This window comes from Girardinichthys multiradiatus, chromosome 19, assembly GCF_021462225.1.
Source record: "Girardinichthys multiradiatus isolate DD_20200921_A chromosome 19, DD_fGirMul_XY1, whole genome shotgun sequence".
Classification (NCBI taxonomy): Eukaryota; Metazoa; Chordata; class Actinopteri; order Cyprinodontiformes; family Goodeidae; genus Girardinichthys; species Girardinichthys multiradiatus.
In genome coordinates, this window is record NC_061811.1 from 19,681,059 (window position 1) to 19,699,228 (window position 18,170).

General features: G+C 38.1%; 1 protein-coding gene and 1 long non-coding RNA gene across 2 annotated transcripts; one reads left to right on the forward strand and one right to left on the reverse strand.

Annotated features, from left to right (window-relative positions):
• Nucleotides 1–250: 250 nt before the first annotated feature.
• On the reverse strand, nt 251–10,593 carry kcnk5a (potassium channel, subfamily K, member 5a). Its single transcript, XM_047345401.1, has 5 exons — nt 10,264–10,593; nt 5,189–5,300; nt 3,788–3,954; nt 3,540–3,708; nt 251–3,004 (listed from the first exon to the last, which is right to left on the reverse strand). Exons 1-5 carry the CDS (start codon nt 10,447–10,449, stop codon nt 2,058–2,060), a joined length of 1,581 nt encoding a protein of 526 aa, XP_047201357.1. The 5' UTR covers nt 10,450–10,593; the 3' UTR covers nt 251–2,057.
• Nucleotides 10,364–11,270, forward strand: LOC124855495. Its single transcript, XR_007035101.1, has 2 exons — nt 10,364–10,502; nt 10,587–11,270. It is a non-coding gene; the product is annotated as an uncharacterized LOC124855495 (long non-coding RNA).
• The last annotated feature ends 6,900 nt before the right edge of the window (nt 11,271–18,170 follow it).

Here is an 18,170-nt window from a genome sequence, read left to right on the forward strand (position 1 = left end):
TTTACACATGGATGAGTTTCTACCCATAAACTTGATATGTGAATCTATGAAGACGATGTGAAAATGTGCTCTTATTGATTACAGACAAAACAAAACAAAGTTTTTGCCTTGCCAAATTTCTCCTATCTTACTCGGTTTAGCACAAAAAGCCACAACGCTCCTCTGCTCTGGCACAAATTGGCGAGGGTGACTGGCAACGTTACTTCTCCACCAGTTTTTACAAAACACTGTCAATAAATAAAAAAACTAATACTTGTTAAATGTTTATTTTACAAGAAATATACAGTTTTGTTGAAAATTATGTACAAACTTACAAATACAAATAACTTAACCATAAAAATACACAGACAACTATAGTGGAGTTTCACACAACGTAGAGAACAATATCGGATCTTAGATATATTCTTTGAAATGTGGTCCAAAGCAGTACCTTGGTTGTATAACAAATTATGCATAGGCATCCTGAAGAACCAGTGAAAAGAGACTGCTCACATGCAAAGACAAAAAATAAAACCAGATGTGGACCTGTGATGAAATTTACCAGAGGAAAAAAATAAAATGCCACCATGTGTGGAAAAAATACATTTACAGTGAGTTGCTGCAGAATACATTCAATAGTTGTTCTGAATTGTGCATCCTCTGCTTCACAGTGGATTGAAAGGCTATTCACATAACAATAAGGCAGTAATATTAGTCAGACGGTGCATTTGATGTGTTCACATGAAAAATAAAAATCAACCCTGAAATAAGGCCACTTATTACAAGCATTTTGTTTCAGCAAATTTGGCGTGAACGTATAAGACAACTTCCAAAGAACTCCCAATGAGATATTTGCTCCCATTTACTGTTCCAAGTAACACCATTTATAATCTTTGTGCAAAACACTGTGTGCAAAAGGCACTTTCTAAAAGCGAGACTGAAAACTGGAGGTTTCGAAGATCTTGGTTTCGTGCTCGCATGAAACCAGTGTTGAGCACCGATATGAACGACATACGTCAAGAGATTATTGATTTGCCACAAGTTAACCTTCGCTGCCTGTCAGGAGCGGCGCTTCATTCGTTCGTGATGGGGCAAGCCCCCCAAAGGCAAACACGAGCGGCGAGGCCATGTCCCAGACAGGGCTGGCTTTTGGCTACTGGCGGGCTGTTGGCAAATACAATCAATTCAAAGACTGTGCAGAGACAGAACAAAAGAATGTTGTTGCTGTGAAAGCTTTGACATGAAAATGACATGCGCTGAAAATGCAGAGCTGCCAGTTGGGATGCAGACAGCAGCAAAATAGAAACAGTTAAAGAGACTGATCAAAGTGGCTCAACATAGCTTGCATTTTCTTGCTGTTCATAATAATTATAATCTTTTTTGCTCTCAGTTGATGTAAGGGCTCAGATGGAAGACATCACAGTTTGGTTGCTGATAATAGAAGACCAAATTCTGACAAGATATCAAGAGCTTACCTTTATAATTGAAATACCAAAAAAAAACAAAAAACAGTAAAATATGTCTTTCATCAATTCATTGTAAGACAGGTTTGGCTCAGGTTGTAAAAGCAAGTCTGCCCTGGAGTGGACTTTGATACACGCTGATCTGACTGAAATTGTGCAATGGCAGACGAATAAACCCACATAGCAACTGAACAAATGCTACAATGTCCTTCATTTCAATAAATATCATTAAAAAGCACCAATATGGTGAATAGAAATAGTTCAAACTATGGGAAAATCACACCAATTATCCCACATACAACCTCAGTCTATGAGCACGAATAAAATCACTCAGGAACAACTGCTGCTTGTTTGAATAGGTCAGAAGAAACTTGTGAAAAAGAAAGTCATACATAGAGGAGATGTTGACTCCTCATGAGGTTACACCTCTGTTGTCCGTTGTTTGTGTCGAGTTTGATCGTCCGTTTGAAAGTTGATCTCAGCTCTACGGTGCTTCAAAGTGTGACGAGATGTTTGATATCCACTCGAATGCTTCAGATTGTAATACAAATACTTACAGTCAACCCTAGAGGGCTAAAAGGATTCCTCAAGTCTATGTTAGTCAGCTTCCACAGCTCAAGATTCTGTGTTGTCTTCCTTTGTGTATTCCTCCACCAGCTTCTCATAGGAGTGGCAGTGCTCTGAACCGTCACTTGTAAAAATGGACCCGTCACATTCAGAACTCTGATCCTCCTTGGAGTTTGCTTCCATGTTTTCGTCACATGTTGTGATAGAGATTTTTGCTTTAGAATCATCATCCTCTGCATCCTCTTCCTCCTCCAAGTTATTGCCCAGAAAGTTTTCTTCATCGATGAAAGTTATATTTGCATTCTGGAAGGACAGAGAATGGTACTCTTTAGAGTCCCACGTCCTCCGACCTTCTGCCCCACAGTCTCCGTTGGCTCGATGTTCTTCGCCGATGTCCTTGTCGAGTTGGTTTTCATACATTTGGTTTTGGTTTATTTCTGGGTCACCCTCCACCTGGTCTTCTGTTAGCAATAAACCATTATCAGAGCCCAGGAGGTAGTTCTTGGACTTTGAAAAGACGACGGTGACACGGTCACTGAAACTGTAGCGTCTCTTTTGGCGTGGCGAACGGTCCAGCCTGAGGATGGTGTGATCATTGAACAGGGGAGCATCACTGCAACTCTTGGAGCGATTTATGTCTTTGCCTTTCTTGTTGGAGTCACCAGTGCTGTGATTGGTCCTACCTTCATTTTTGCTGCCAATCTGCTTTATCAAATCGTTGTAGCCCTCCTTCTTCTTGGATAAGAAACTGAAGATATTAACATCGTTGGGAGTGGGCGGCAAGCGAAGAGAAGCCTTATGAGACTCTTTGTAGTGGCGCATCTCTTCCAGAGATAGCTTGCGCAGCTTGCGACGTTTCTTCAAAGCCTTGTGGGCTTCGATCAACATCCGCACTTTCCAGTTGAAGAACAAAGAAAGCCAGGCCAGCCCCAGATAAATCCATACTTCCACAAAGTAACGGTACAGAGTTGGATACTCTATATTTGGCTCCACACCTACAAAAACACAGAAAGCAGGATTTCTTTATGCCACAGGTAAAAAAGATAAAGCTAATTATGCGAGGTTTAATTTAAATTTAAAACTATTCAACTCTTTGGTTTAGTATACAGGAACTAAATTGTAAATAGACAGTTTTCCACGAGGAAGTAGCTCAAAGCAGATTACCTCATAAAGACATTTTGATTTTTATTGCCTAAACTTACAAAAAGACAGTTTTCAGAAGCATAATACTTCTGTCTGACGCTTTGCAGACAGGGCTGTTTAATTGACTTTATGACAAGGTTTGAAGTTAGTACTCAGCTAGAACAACAAACCACAGAACAAATAAATGCTGCCAGCGCAGTTCCTAAATTAAGAAAGAGCAATGGATCAAAGACACAATCAGTGACCCACATTGCAAAATTTAGACATCATCCAATGTATTTTAAGATCTAGAATTTTTAAAGTTCTAAAGTTAGGATTATTACAGTTAGAACTTTTTAAGACTTTACAGAAACTCAGATTGTGGTTTTTCCACAACTATCCGCTTACCTGCAACCAAGTCCCCAAAACCGATTGTGGTCAAGGTGACAAATGAGAAGTACAACCCCTCAATGTATGTCCAGCCCTCCTGAGACATAAACACAAAGGGTGGAAGGACTAAATGGACCAGCACGCCCCAGAGGAGAAATATTGCTGTGCAGGTAAACTGGGCTTTTCTCTGGAAAAGAAAACAAATATATATTTAGGTGGAAAAAAGATGCTTGTGGTGGAGAGAACCAAAACCAGACTCAACTTACCAATGAAAACCCCTTTTTGGTTAGAAACTGTCCCAGGTGCTTAGCTCTGCCGCCAAAGAACTTGCCCAGCTCACTGATCCAGGTAAGACATAAGGGCACTCCAAAGAGCCCGTAGAAGATGCAAAACACTCGGCCAGTTGAGGTTTTAGGGGCGATGTTTCCATATCCTTAAAAATTAAAATAAGATAACATTATCTTAGAACAGGACATTAAATTGAATGTTAATTATATTTTTGCTCTTAAAAACAGACAAAACATAAAAAATACATTGTACTTGTCAAGAGCCAAAAATGACATAAACAAATCTAATACCTGAATAAAAATAATACATAAATTTATTGGTTAATCTATAACTATTTAAATGATTTAGTCAGTCAGTCATTTTCTATACCGCTTCTTCTATAGTGGGTCGCAGGGAAGTTGGTTCCCATCTGCAGCAGACAATGGGCTGGAGGTGGGGTACACCCTAAGGGCTAACTAACCTAACAGGCATGTCTTTGGACTGTGGGAGGAAGCCGGAGTACCCGGTGAGAACCCACGCATGGACGGGGAGAACATGCAAACTCCAGACACCCGGCCGGGAGTCAAACCCAGGACTTTCTTGCTGCAAGGCAACAGTGCTAGCAACCGCGCCACCGTAATTTTTGAAATATATTACAATTTTACATCATTTTAATCCAATAGACACCATTTAATTGGTTAACCTGCAGAGCAAGTCTACTATAGACCACAATAGACCTATTAGCCCAACTTACTGATGTTGATTGAAAACACTACAAATTCAAAGTACATTGCTGCGTGAAAACCATGAAATAATAATAAAACAATAACAGTAAAACAGATGATCCGATATTAGATATCTGAACATTTCCTGAAAGTTTTAAGGGTATTGGAAACATTTCTTTAAATTTTAAAATTTAAAGGTTTACATCCAACTTCATAGTTTGCAGCTAAGATAATGTGTAAAAAGAACCCATTGATGGTTGTGTCATTCCTCCTGCAGTTTTTAAGCATTATGAACAAATGACCTATGTTTACCAGATTACAGAGCCACTAAATATCTCTCAGGATAGCAAACTTGTATCTATTTTTCTTGAAATAATTAACCCATTCTAGTATTACTTATTGTCTCAATGTTCACAGTACACATTCAATAGGTTTGATTTCTCTGTTTGGCCCCCTGGTGGAACGCTGTTAAGTAGTTGCAATTTTAAACTACAAAAAGCAACCCAGATGTCAGTTCAAAACATTGCAAATTCAGCTACATAAAGCATCAGATGTTGGTTCAAATGAACATCTTAAAATTGAAATATATTCATTCATATAATTGAAATATATTCATTCTAAATAATGACGTCCCTCAGAAAAGGCTTGTCTGAATGTTTTTCTAATCACACTTACCAATGGTGGTAATAACTGTAGCGGCAAAGATGACAGCATTTGGCCAGTTCCAGTTGTTAAATGTCCTACTGCCAGTTATGGTCACCCCTTGGCCTGCAGCATCTGACACCACCTAAGGACAAAAGAAAACATAATTATTAATAAAAACTAAATGGAATATAACTTTATAGAATTGAATTAGACTGTATGAGAGTTGGTTTGTCAACCTAATTTTAGATTATTTATCAACCTCAGGCTGGTTAATAAACCAAACTTAAAAAATGAAATTCAGCTAAAACCAAAGAAGGAAGTTTAAGTTTAAATGGAATTTTCCTTCCTGTGTGACACTGAATGATTGCATCTGCAGCAGCACTAACCAGATGAACATTCCTCATTCCCTGCTTATTCCATTATTGAGAACAGGAAAGCAAGTGCTGCATCCCTAAACATCAGTTTCACAATAGGTTATTTGGTTGTAAAACAAATTAAAAAAAAACCTTCTTAAAAACACCCCATGCATGTTATACATCCACAACCACAGTTTGAGGCAAACAGCTTCTAATCAATCATTCTTGACCATACACGTCCTTGAGCTGCCAAAACAAAAACTTAACCCACCGCCCCCCTTTGGGAATAAGCAAACACCGGACCATGTGTGTTGGGACAATGCATTAACTGCGCTCTCTCTCTCCTGGTGAACTGGCAGCTGAGGAAATGTGCCTGCATTAGCAAAATTCACATAACCTCCAACATGCTGGAAGAGGCTTGGTTCTCTAATAATAACAGGTCTGTGACAGCTCTGCTTTGTAATTACCAAACAAAGCGGGAAGCAGAAGCAAAGGCTTTGTGTTGACCACATTTATGTTGAGACTGACAAGAAACACACAGGAACTTGGCAGACTTGCATATCAGAGAATTATTTATTGCATTAAAAAACAAATACAACATGAAGGAAACTGTCGTTTGACCCTAAATTGTTCCAGATTTATATAAATAGCAAAACATCTGCTGAATTGAAGGCTAACTGCTGTGGAACTTAAAACAATGTAAAGGACTCAATGATCCTTCACTATATACAATACATTGTGTGATTTTAGACAGTTTTTCCTACGACATCGGCTTTTTAACTGCGTTGTCTGTTGTAGTTTTCAGAACCCTCTTTGGTATGGAAGTTGTTGCAGAAGAAAGAAGACTTAAAATGAGCTACTTTCAGTATCAGAAATGTGTTTAACACTGAAGAGAGAGGAAACAGAGATACAAGAAACTTTTTAAAATAAAACTATCTTCTATGACAAGTCGAGACACGTCTGGGAATCATTCAGGCTGAAAGAGAGAAAAGGACCGTCAGCGGACAACAGGAAGATGCTCTGCTTTGTCTGTTTGACCTTTCTATGTGTGTCTGCTATGGAACATGCTGAGTTCGGATATCTCCAGAGGATAACAGAATTAGGTGAAGGATCTACATTTTCTATGGAATACATGCACAGAGTGCTGTTGAAGAAATGCTAGCTGTACAAATTGCTTAAGCCATTTAAAAAATGTTAAGTCTGTAATCAATTGTTCTATATTAAACCCTGTTTTACAGCAACTGCTTTTTTACATAGCAGTGTGACTCCGCTTCTGCTCAAAAACTGTCAGAAAAATAAATGCTTGTAGTAGGAAGGCTTGAAAAATGTTCAAAACTGCTTTTAGATCCTATATTTCATAAAGAGAAATCAGAGTCTGCTAAAATAGTATTGGCAGATCAAAATCTGCCACACATTTATGACTGGTATGTCTTTAATAGTTCAAAATGGTTCAGAGTTTAGTGGGAAAAGCTCAAAGAAAATCTTTGATCAAATGACAAAATTAATGTAATGATAAAATCCTATTTATTGAAGAATATTTTTTATTTGTCTCACATCTGTGGTCTCTCTCTGCTGGTGTGTTTTTAGCTCTTCACCTAATTCTACCTTAAAAAGCGAAACTCAAACATGGTCATAGTTTCCTTGCTGGATAAGGAAGTAAAGATTGTTGTCGTCCTTTGCAAAACTGCTGAATTTATACAACACAGTGGCGGCTCATGTCTGCAGTAGGTCCGCAGAGTTGCACAAGCTGAACAAATGGCACTAGGAGGGAGTTTTTCTCCATGACAAAACAGACGAGGGTTAAAAAGCCACCTGGAGGTCAAGTCACTGCCTTCTGAACAAATAGAAGGATGCATGTACATTTATAGACATATAATGTATCTTTTCCAAGGACTCTCTTTGGCCGGCTCCACTGAACTCAGCCCAATTTATGACCATTTCCATTTTTGGCTTTTCCAGCCCAGTGCTGGATCTTTTGGGACTTGCTTGGCTGCAGGTCCTAAATGTGATGTGAAGAGACTGCTGTTTACTAATTGGCTATAGCCCACAAATGTCCTTAAGCCACACCTTCAGCCGTTGATGGAAACAAAACAGGTTTCGTGCTGAACAGAGCAACTTCGGGTGGAGTGAAGCGAAGCCGTGAGGTACTAGAACCATGAATGGAAAAGAGGCATAACACTGACTCAATGAACCTCCCCAGGGTTCCCCTACTTATTTTGTAGATTGGTATCCTGCCATCCTGACAGCTGGACAGTCATCCTCTGCCACCCTTTGATAACTTAAAAAAAACAGTTGGCGGAGGGTTTATCTAGACAGCTGGTCGGAGAGCGTGTCGCTCCAGTTGCTTGGTACTTTACCACTTCCAAACGTAACACAGCAGCAGCTGCTTGCAAGATTTAAGAGTTACAAACAAAAGTGTCACTTAAGCTCCTCCATGTCATTGTGAATTACTGACTATAATTGGGTTATAAACCACATTTGAGCATATGCATCAGTCAGAGCTCTAACACCAGGGCTATAACTTCATAAATTAATAAAAAAAAACAAAAAACCTTTTGATATTTTTCACTGATAACTTTAAAAAGAAGAAAGCTGTCAGGAGAAGATTTTTTTTAAAGCCAACATCTGATAAGCAGTGGGTAGTTGCTTTAAATCATGGTACTGGTTTACATTCTTCTATTTATTTTTAAGATAATCAACGCTGTATAATTTGCCAATTAAACTTTAATTTTACCACCGCCAAATCTTTCCTAAGGTTCAAATAAAGAATTGAGAAGCTGATTAAAAACATTAAATACACACTCTAAGACTCTCTCAGAAAGCTTTAATAAAATAAATAAAAAGGTAGATAAATGGTGGCATGTTCTTCATTTTACTTTCCAAATGAGGAAGGACAACGTTTTGTTTTTGAGATCAGCAACTTCAGATAGCAGCCAAGTCACAAGACAAGAAAAGCACTTCCTGAAAACAGTGTGCTGCTTCATTCCAATCCACACATTCCCCCGATATTTCAACAAAAGGATGTTTTGCTGCAAACATGTGATGGCTGGGTGTTGAAATGTGATCTCAAGTGTGAAACTTACTTTTGCAGCAAAACAGTTTAACTGAATTACCCACCTCAGCAGAGATGGCGCTACATTCAGAGCAAATGAATGCATCACGCACTCCGGTTACAGCTGAGGCACACATAAATGTGCAGTCAAGCAGCCTACAGGTTATAGAGGTGCATTTCCATGCTGTATTTACCTAATCCTTCCTTACGGGCTCGTTTTTGCAGCTTGTGTGAAAAATGAGGGGAAAAAAACAAAGAACAAAACGATGCTGCTGCATGACACTCAGGAGGGTTTATCCTTTACCGGCAAGAGAGATAACACCCCTCCCCAGCACTACCCTCACCGTACTTCATAAACGCTTCTCAAGCACCAATGCTGATGGGCTATAAATCCCAGTCTGGACTGTTCCAACTCCAAGGATGCCTGTGGTTAATAGCAAACTCCTTGTTACTAAAACTGAGAGGGCTGACTTTTACAAGTGTGTCGCCATCCTTGTAGAGCTGCCTGAATAAGTTTTAACTGGGTACAAAGTCCCCATCATGGAAATCTAACCATCTCTGCTAAAGAATTTATCAGGGCTACCTAAACCGGCTCCTTTCCAGCAGGTGTTTTGGCAAACAGTAACCACTATCTGTGTGGCTATGAAAAGGGGTACAATGCCAAACATGATATGGTCTCTTCGATGTGCCATGAAGCTAGACACATGGCTTTATGTATTCCTTTTTCCCATGCATGAGCAGAAAGTGCTTCAGTTTGCTTCTTCTTTTGAATGACTTGCATAACCAAATGCCAAAAGGGGAAATTTTCAAAATCTCCAGACCCGATCACTGTTGAATTCATTCACGAACAGATTTGCTGTGAATAGAGGGGGGAGGTTCATGGGCATATCCCTTTTCAGTCCCCTCACTAACGCACAAAGAGGAGAGACAGAAGGGGGGATGGGGGATAATAAATCCACCCCAACACTGGACCCGAAAGGGGGCACAGGTTCAGACATGTCTCGGGGAATGGAAAATGAGAGGAAAAGGCTGGGCTTTCCCCAAATAAATAAGAGTTGAGTTAAATAGCTGAAAATGGGCCGATAAAGAAGTCATCTCATAAATGTAGGAAAGAAGAAATTCCTTTCATGCTTCAACGTTTCAGATGAATGTAAAGATCTGTGATGGCAGAGCTCTGGCAATTACAAAAAAATAAAAATAGACAATTTGTCATGAGGAAAAAGCCTGCTAAAAAATCATGAGTGTTGACTTTGTATATCCATTCACTGCTGGGTGTAGACTAGTGGCCAACGGCACAGGGCCCCCAGAAACCAAAACGAAACTGTGATGAGAAGCAGGGAATGGAAAACCCAGTGGATCTCTGCAGTTGTGTGAGCAATGACTCCTCCAGAAAAAAAGAGAAAATTTGCGTGACTTAGCCGAGAGCTGCATGTCATAAATTACTTATCATTCAGCCAAAGGGAGATAAGGTAACGTCTATAAGTTTTAGGACTGGACAGAATTAAGGCGCCTCTTTGGAGTGTGTGTCATTCCTCAGGAGCTATGTTAGTTTTCAGTGCAAGGTTACAAACCAGCTGAGGCTCATCTTGTGTCACCCCTCTTTAAGAGGAAGCGTTGAGCACACCCATTCATTTTGCAACCATACAGAGATAAGTTAGAATCAACTACATTTCAGATAACCAATGCCAAGAACATACCTCTAATATTCTTTCCAGATCACCTTTGGACAGGCAGGGGTAGTCCTCAAGTATTTTCTGCTTCTGCTCCCTGTACTGCTTCACAGCCTGCTTCCAGTTGGGCTCCTCCAGGACCTGAAATATCGCAGCCCCAATGGAGAGGTAGAAGATGATGACAGAAGTCAGCAAGGGGCCTTTATCTACCATACTTCTGTGCAGAAGAGCGGGGCAAACACTAAAGGAGGAGGGGTAGATAACAAGTAAAAAGTCGACGTTAAGCGAAAATCATTCTCAGAAACTCTGTAAAGTTGAAGCTCACGGATGTTTCTCCTTTGTTGTGAAAGAGCTGGGAGACGACAAAGGAGCGCGCGGCAGCTGACAGCTTCGGGCTCGAGACAGACAAGATAGCGGTGGAGAAAAAGTTTAAAAAGCCGGACCGAGCGCGCGTGCCAACTCATCCACTTGTTGCAGTATGCTCCCACGTGCGCATCCGGCGGCCAACTGTGACCATAAAGTAGAGAGCCGCGGAGAGTGAAGTGGTGGAGACCCGCCCAGCGCCGAGGGAGGGCAAACACCCCTGCTGCTACTTCTGCTGAGAAGTTTGGCCACAGGTGCACAAGTCCCAGAGACAACAAAAACACATTTCAGACACACGTCACTCCTCTGCGCTGCATCATAATCAAGTATAATATCACTACATCTGATTTAAATACATTTAGGATAAACAGAAGTGAGTGAATTTATAAAAATTATAATCTGAACGTTACTGTAGGATGCAATTCTGTATCTTATTGCCTTAATAAAACAATACATAGCAACAAGAAAAAAATAAATATGTATATCAATAATCAGGACTAATAAAGTATCTATTTGCACCATCAGAAATTAGTTAATAGAATGGTCGGATCTATGGGAGGAGCTGGAAGGGCACTGGCCCCTCCTTTCATGGTCCTTCTAACTAAATCCCCTTAAAAAAAAAAAAAAAAAAAAACATAACCTAAACATTTTTCTTAGAAAACATAACATAACATAACATATTCACAGTAAATTCAACAACGTATCTACTTTCTTAAATTAAATAATGTAAAAAAACAAGAAAATCCTATTAATAATTAACTATACCCATTATAATACAATTATAATTAACAACTACTAGATTAACTATAACTAGTGTATTTTGTTTTATTTTTGATGAGATATGAACACATGAACGGCATGCTTAAATTTTGAAGTGCAGATCATGTCATAGTCAACTAAAGATTGATGGTAAGTTAAAAAAAATATCCCAGACTTTAACATTGTCCTTCTATTAAATTAAATGTATCCATGTTTTCAGATTGCGTTTATTAGATCTGTTGTTAACTGGTGATATATATGGGCAAACTGTGATCATAATAAATTTCATTTATTTCTTCTCTTTTCATTTTATTTGGTTATTGTGGTATTTATCAAAGTTATCTGATTTTATTTTATTCATCTGTTTATCACATTTTAAGTAGGTTTATCTTTTTTTTACTGTGTTGTTTTTTTGATTGAAATGGCTTTTAAAATATTAATTATCTTTTCATATAGCTATAACCACTGATTTCAAATTCCTAATAAATGATATGTAGTTTTATGTTTGTCTTATTTGTTCCATAAAAAGTATTTTAGATTTTCAAAATGTCTATGTTTTTCTGTTGTCCATATCTCTCTTTCACCAACATTTCAGGGACCAAGAAAACCTCTGACAAAACTGAACCTTGATGGCGAGACAAGGGAAAATTTCATATTTATTCATTATGCAAAAAATTACTCCTACACCTCACTTTATCACAGTAAAACCTTTTGCAAATTATCCACAGGGTTGCTTTTAGATGTTAACTGTAGTGGAAGAGTCAGAATAGTTTAACATGAAATTAAGTTTTCTCATTTTTCTTTGTTTATATTAATTAGGTGAAAGTTCATAAATGCAGGAGGCTTTCAGTGTCATGATTTGTGGGTGTTTTTGGGTTCTTCTTCTTATTATTATTTTTGATAGGTTTTGAATCATGCTTCTGTTTAATATTTTCCTGGTCATGTTTAGTTTTTGTCTTCTAGTTCATGTTTTGCCAAGTTAGGTTTTTTGGATCATTCACTCACTCTGTTCATGTCTTGTCCTTTTGCTCATGCCAAGCCTGTCTTGCCAGCCTGCCCATGTCTGTTTTTGCCATCACCCTCTGAAGTAAGTTTTTTGTTCATTAAATCATGTCACCTACCATCATGCTGCCTGTCAGTGTGCATTCTTGGGTCCTCTGCTACACAAGCTTTGACATTCAGGTTTGACAATTCAAAGAATAACACCTGGATCGCTGGAAATGCAGGAGCAGAGCTTCTTGAAATCCTCCTGAACCTGTCTGGCATGTTAAGACCTATAGGTGGCCTGTTGATAGGAAAGTGAGCTTCCACTAGCATTCTTTAGTCTGGCTCTGAATGAGTTGCAGAAAGACAAGCATCTGAGAACAATGTTACCATAAGGTGCTAAATCGAAAGCATTTTCTTTAGTTGACAATGAAGATAAAACAAAAATTTAGATTGGTAAATAAGTTAAACCCAGAACCTACTAGGCTATGAGAGTTCAGTTTTATTATGAGACTCAGCATACATGGCAATAGAGGATTAAATATTGTTAGTAGTCTATTTCCCAGTGGTCGTTTTTTACCCTGGTTTATGCTCTGGTAAACACAAGTTAGGTTTAAACTCTGTTAATCTTTAGACAGTTGAGCTTAGATTCATATGGTGCCTAGCAGAAGTATTTCTAAACCTTGCATGTTTTCTTATTTTATTGCAAACTGAGATTAAACTTCACTTTATCCAATAGATTAACAAGTGGCACATAATTGTGAACTGGAACAAGCATCATACATGACTTTTACATTTGTTATGGATAAAATCTGAAACATCTTACATGTTTTTGTATTCACCTCCCTTAACATAGTATTTCTGAATAATATTCAGTGCAAGAAGCTGTTCTGTGAAGAGCTCTGAGGTTTGTTAGAGAACAAAAAGTGAAGAGTATGCCACAATCACAAACCTCCCAAAGCATGATTCACAGTTCAGGTAGGAAAATCTGCTGACAGGGCAATGATTAGTTGTGCAAATCAAAGTCCACAAATCTGGCCTTCATTAATAAGTGGCAAGAAGAAAGCTATAAGAAGTATGGTTTGCAGTTTGCAACAAGCAATGTAGGGGACACAGCAAACGTGTGGAATAAGGTGCTCTGGATAGATGAGACCAAATGTGAACTTTTTGGCCTTCATCCAAAATGCAATGCATGCAGCGCATAGCATCCAAAAGTATCCATAAACGCGGACACACCATCCCCACAGTGAAACCCGGTGGTGGCAGCATCATGCTGTGAAGATGCTCTTCTCCTGCAAGAACAAGGAAGCTGGCCCTCAACCTAATCCAGAATCTGTGACCAGACTTGAAAACTGATGTTTACATATTTTCTCTACTAAATCAGACTGACCTGGAGATATGCTGCAAAAGAATGGACAGGAATGGTAGTTATTTGTTCCCCAGTGTTGGTAGAGACATCCATGTTTTATATTTTTCCCAAATGCAATTATGCAGTAGTGCTATGCTTTAATCTCAACAAAATACATGATAAAATGTGAAAAATTTAAATCCGTAGAAATACTTTTGCTTGGTTCTGTATCTACTAGGTGCTGCAACTGTTGATCAGAAGTGAAATGCATTGGAAACTTTTGCTGTGAGTGGATTGGCAGAGAAAAATGTGCTTACTTTCACATGCTGCTGCATGAAATCATTGGCAAAGTCCTGCATTTTTGATGATGGGACTTGATATCAAAGGGGTGAGAAAGAAAAGAGCTGAATGGTTCGGACTAGCAGCTATGTGCTACAAGCAGTGGAAGTGCAAATGTTAACCTGTTCTCTCAACATACCAGATCTTGAGCAGAAAAGCTCTTAGCTAAGAGAGTCCAAACATTGTGTTTTAAAATACCTCACAGCCCCAGTGCATCTAATTGAATCAGCAAACTATAAATTTATTATTAGTGCTAATTAGATATTGTTTCAATAACTTCCAACTTTTTAAAATTTCTTCTTTTCGGTCAATATTAAAGGATAACATTCCCACTGCATGATGCTGCCAATAGCCAAGAGTTTAATTTTGGTCTCATCTGACAAAGAAATCCATTGTTTTGTTATTCATTTGTTAAAATGGTACATTTTCCAAATTATGTCTGTATAACCAGAAAATGTAAAACTGTCATTAATAATATTTTTTAAATAACATAATTAATATGCATTAAGTAGTAACACAAATTATAACCTAAACAAGTTGAACTTAAAAATGTGTTGATAAGGGAGTGATCATTTAGACAGTCTGCATGCAGTGCACTTGAAAGCAAATTCCAGATACCAACAAATTGAAACGAAGAGAGCCGCAAATCTGAGTTCACAGAGATTCCTGACAGAAAGGAGAATCCCAGGAATGATTGGACTGCTGGTTGATCCCCCTGCCGAGTGTTCAAAACTCCAGTGACACATCCCATTCACAAACCAGTTGGTGCTTCACATGGGGAGGATTGGAGAGGGCTAAACAGCTTAAAATTTATATTCTGCTATATTAGACTCGCATACACAGAGCTTTGTAGAAATTAAGCGTTAAGAGGATCTTTCTGGGTTTCCAGACGTAATCAAAACATTTGTTTTTCAGCATATCACGTTTTGCATGTAAATACAGAAGAAAACCTTTCAGTTTCAGTGGAAAATCTTTTGTTTTCATTTACTTTAACTAACATAAAGTTCATATCAGCCCATGTTCTAATTAATTTTGACTCATTTAAACAATTTAAACAGCTTTGGACAGTTTACACAAATTGTAACTCAAAATCTAATATGAAAATCTAAGTGACATACTCAACTAATGTAAATGGCTTTCAGATTACTCCTGCAAACTGCAGACTCAAACTGAGAAGTTCTCAGCGAATGTTTTAATAGCACCAGAGCCTGTATAACAAATTCCACATTCATTAATCTTTTTTTTTTTTTTTTTGCCTTTTATGATCTAACATTGCATACCAGCTGGGGAAAAATACAACCTGAAAGGGGGTATTTAACAATCTATTGTTGCATACTGGACCTTCTTTGGCTAAAGGAATTGATTTCCCACATGTGGTTTTATACTGAAACTGGATATTAGTCTGTTAGTGTAGTTAGATTAAGCTATTGTTGCTCCTTCATTTCATGTTTTTTGTTTTGTTATCATAGTTTGATTTCTAGTATGGGCTCTTCACATTGTTCATTTAGTTTTTTTTTCTGCCATTGTCACACCCAAAATTTATGTTTGTTTTTATTACATCCATATGAAGGTGTGACTATCTTCCTGAGTTTCTGTTCTACCTCTTTTTCTTTGTTCTTTGTTAATTTATTCATATGTCTGGATCTGTTTCAACACTATTTCTCCATTCCAGGCTTCTTCATGTTTTGTTTTTTGTTTTTTTGAGTTTATTTATTTCAGGAAGTTTGTAGAAAAAAGGTTTCATCTCATCACTTAATTTGTAATAGTAATCTTTCATTTGATATAATTCATTAATCCAGTTGCGTTTAGATCTCCTTATTACAAATACCATAGCAATCATAGCTACTGCATCCCACACGTGCACCAATACTTTCCTGTTAGTTGTGCACCAAGTTTCTTAACCTGATTCTTGACTTGTATCCAGCTGAGATTCTCAAAACATCATTTTATATCTACAGTTGTAAATCAATCACCTCTTGTCTAATTAGATGACAGTTACTCACTCTTCCAGTGTAATGTTGAATTCTGTTTTTCCCAGAAGTCAGAACAGGAAGCTGAAAGTTAGAAGCCTAGCGACTATTCTTGGTGTTATTTGTTACTTTTCAATACTGGTTGTGTTCTTACTCTCCTCAACAAAATCTTGTTGCTGCTGTGGTCTCCTTCCCGATTTCTACCATTTGTACATTTTCTGTGCAGCATTTCCTCCCAGTTTTAGTTAGAGCAGGAGATGATCACCCTCTGGATCCAGGCTGCAAATGAATCACACTTGCAGAAAAGCTGCTGCTGGCTGGGTTGTTGACCCTGTAGGCTGTGGACCATAAGGTTTTAAACCAAACCAGATAAAAAGTAAGGAATAGTAAGGAATCTAAGCCAATGCACCTTATAATAATAATAATAATAATAATAATAATAATAATAAAATGCTTTTAGTTTCTGTTGCACTGTTTTTTGTCTTACGATGTTTATTGGTATTTTGGAAAATGCATTTTACACATGTTTCAATGTGAGGAAACAATGGATTTTCAGGAAAATCAAAGCTGGCCACATCTTTGAAGTATGTTTGATGTTTTTAATGCACTCCCACTGTGAATAGTGCATTTAGACATTTTGCTGTGTAATTCTGTTATTTTTTTTTCATATCAAAGGATCAACTGACCATCTGGGAATGAAATTTCAATACTATATGAATGCCCCAACTGGTCAGATAGAACTTAGCTGAATAAATCAGAAAGTTGTTCATGCCACCAGTTTCACTTTTAGTTTCGAGCATTTAGCATCCTGAAGGGGTAGAGGAAATCTATATCAGGGCTGACAGAGTGGTTGCTTATTGTTGCCTGAGATTAAAGAAATATTTGGCTCATTGTCATGATATTCAAATAGCATTAAATGCTATAGCAGTTATAGCATTCCAGAGGTTATGCTTAGGGCTACAGTAGAAAAATGCGTGTGTCTGGGTGAATGTGCCTGTCGTGTAAACGCTACGAGTGGTCAGTATGACTGGAAAGGTGCTAAATAAGTTCAATCCATTTACCATTTTACCTTTTACTGAGGAGTTAGCAACACTAAGATATCATATGCCTGCAACTGTTTAACCAAAAAAACATTTTCAGTGCAAACAAGAACATTTCTTGTTGCTGTTTTAACAAACTTTCATTTCTTCGAAATACTGGATTTTGAGTATGGGGTTGTTAAGAAACTGGTACTTTTTACTTAATTTTTCAAACCTGAAATGACAGAATTCCAACTTCTGAGTACAAATGGAACGCACAAGTAATATCTAGTTTTAGCATGCAAGGTTATCCTAAAGATAACCAGAGGAGTTCCAGGCTGGCAGCAGTAGTAGAAGGAGTCCAGGATTGGTGTGGGCAGCAACCTGAAGGCACAGAAAGCCCAAGGTTGACTGAGCGAGGAAAACACAGACAAAAACTATTATCTTAGAAAGGCCAGAAACTGATCTCAGGAGGCTTAAGTCTATCGCATAGGTTGACCATAAGGCAAAAAAATACTTGTCCTGCATCTCCTTAAATCATCTGCAGACCAACCAGGAAATTAGCAACAGTTGTGCCAACTGCAGGAGCTCCATCACACCCTTCTTCAGAGATCCTCCATGAGAGAAAGACACACATACCCAAACACATACCCACACACCAGGATCATGACAATAAGTCTTCAAAGATTGGAGAATAAAATTGATCACAAGAAAAGCGTGTAAAATTTGAAAGGTTTTCCAAAATATTTTAACAATGCTTAACAGTTTTAGAGCCATAATTACACACAGTTTAATCAAGCATGTTTAAGGTAAAAGAGATAGCTACAATTCGGTAGCATAACAGTCAATGATTTTTCATAATGTGCAGCTCTTCTGTTAAACTCTTCTGTGGTATATTTAGCTGATAAAAAGTGCTTATGAAGTTATGAAAGCAAACACTTGCAGAAAAGCTGATTGAGGGATGTGTCATTTCAGAAGCAGCAAGTTCTTATAGCAAAGAGATGAACAGTTAGACATCCTAACATGTTTAATAAGATCACCCAGTTAACAAAACGACTGTTCCTCCTGTGTAATCCAAAAAGCTTGACTGTGTTCCTTTAGTTGAGTAACCAGAAAGTAAAACACTGAGAAAATGTCATATTTTCGTTCATT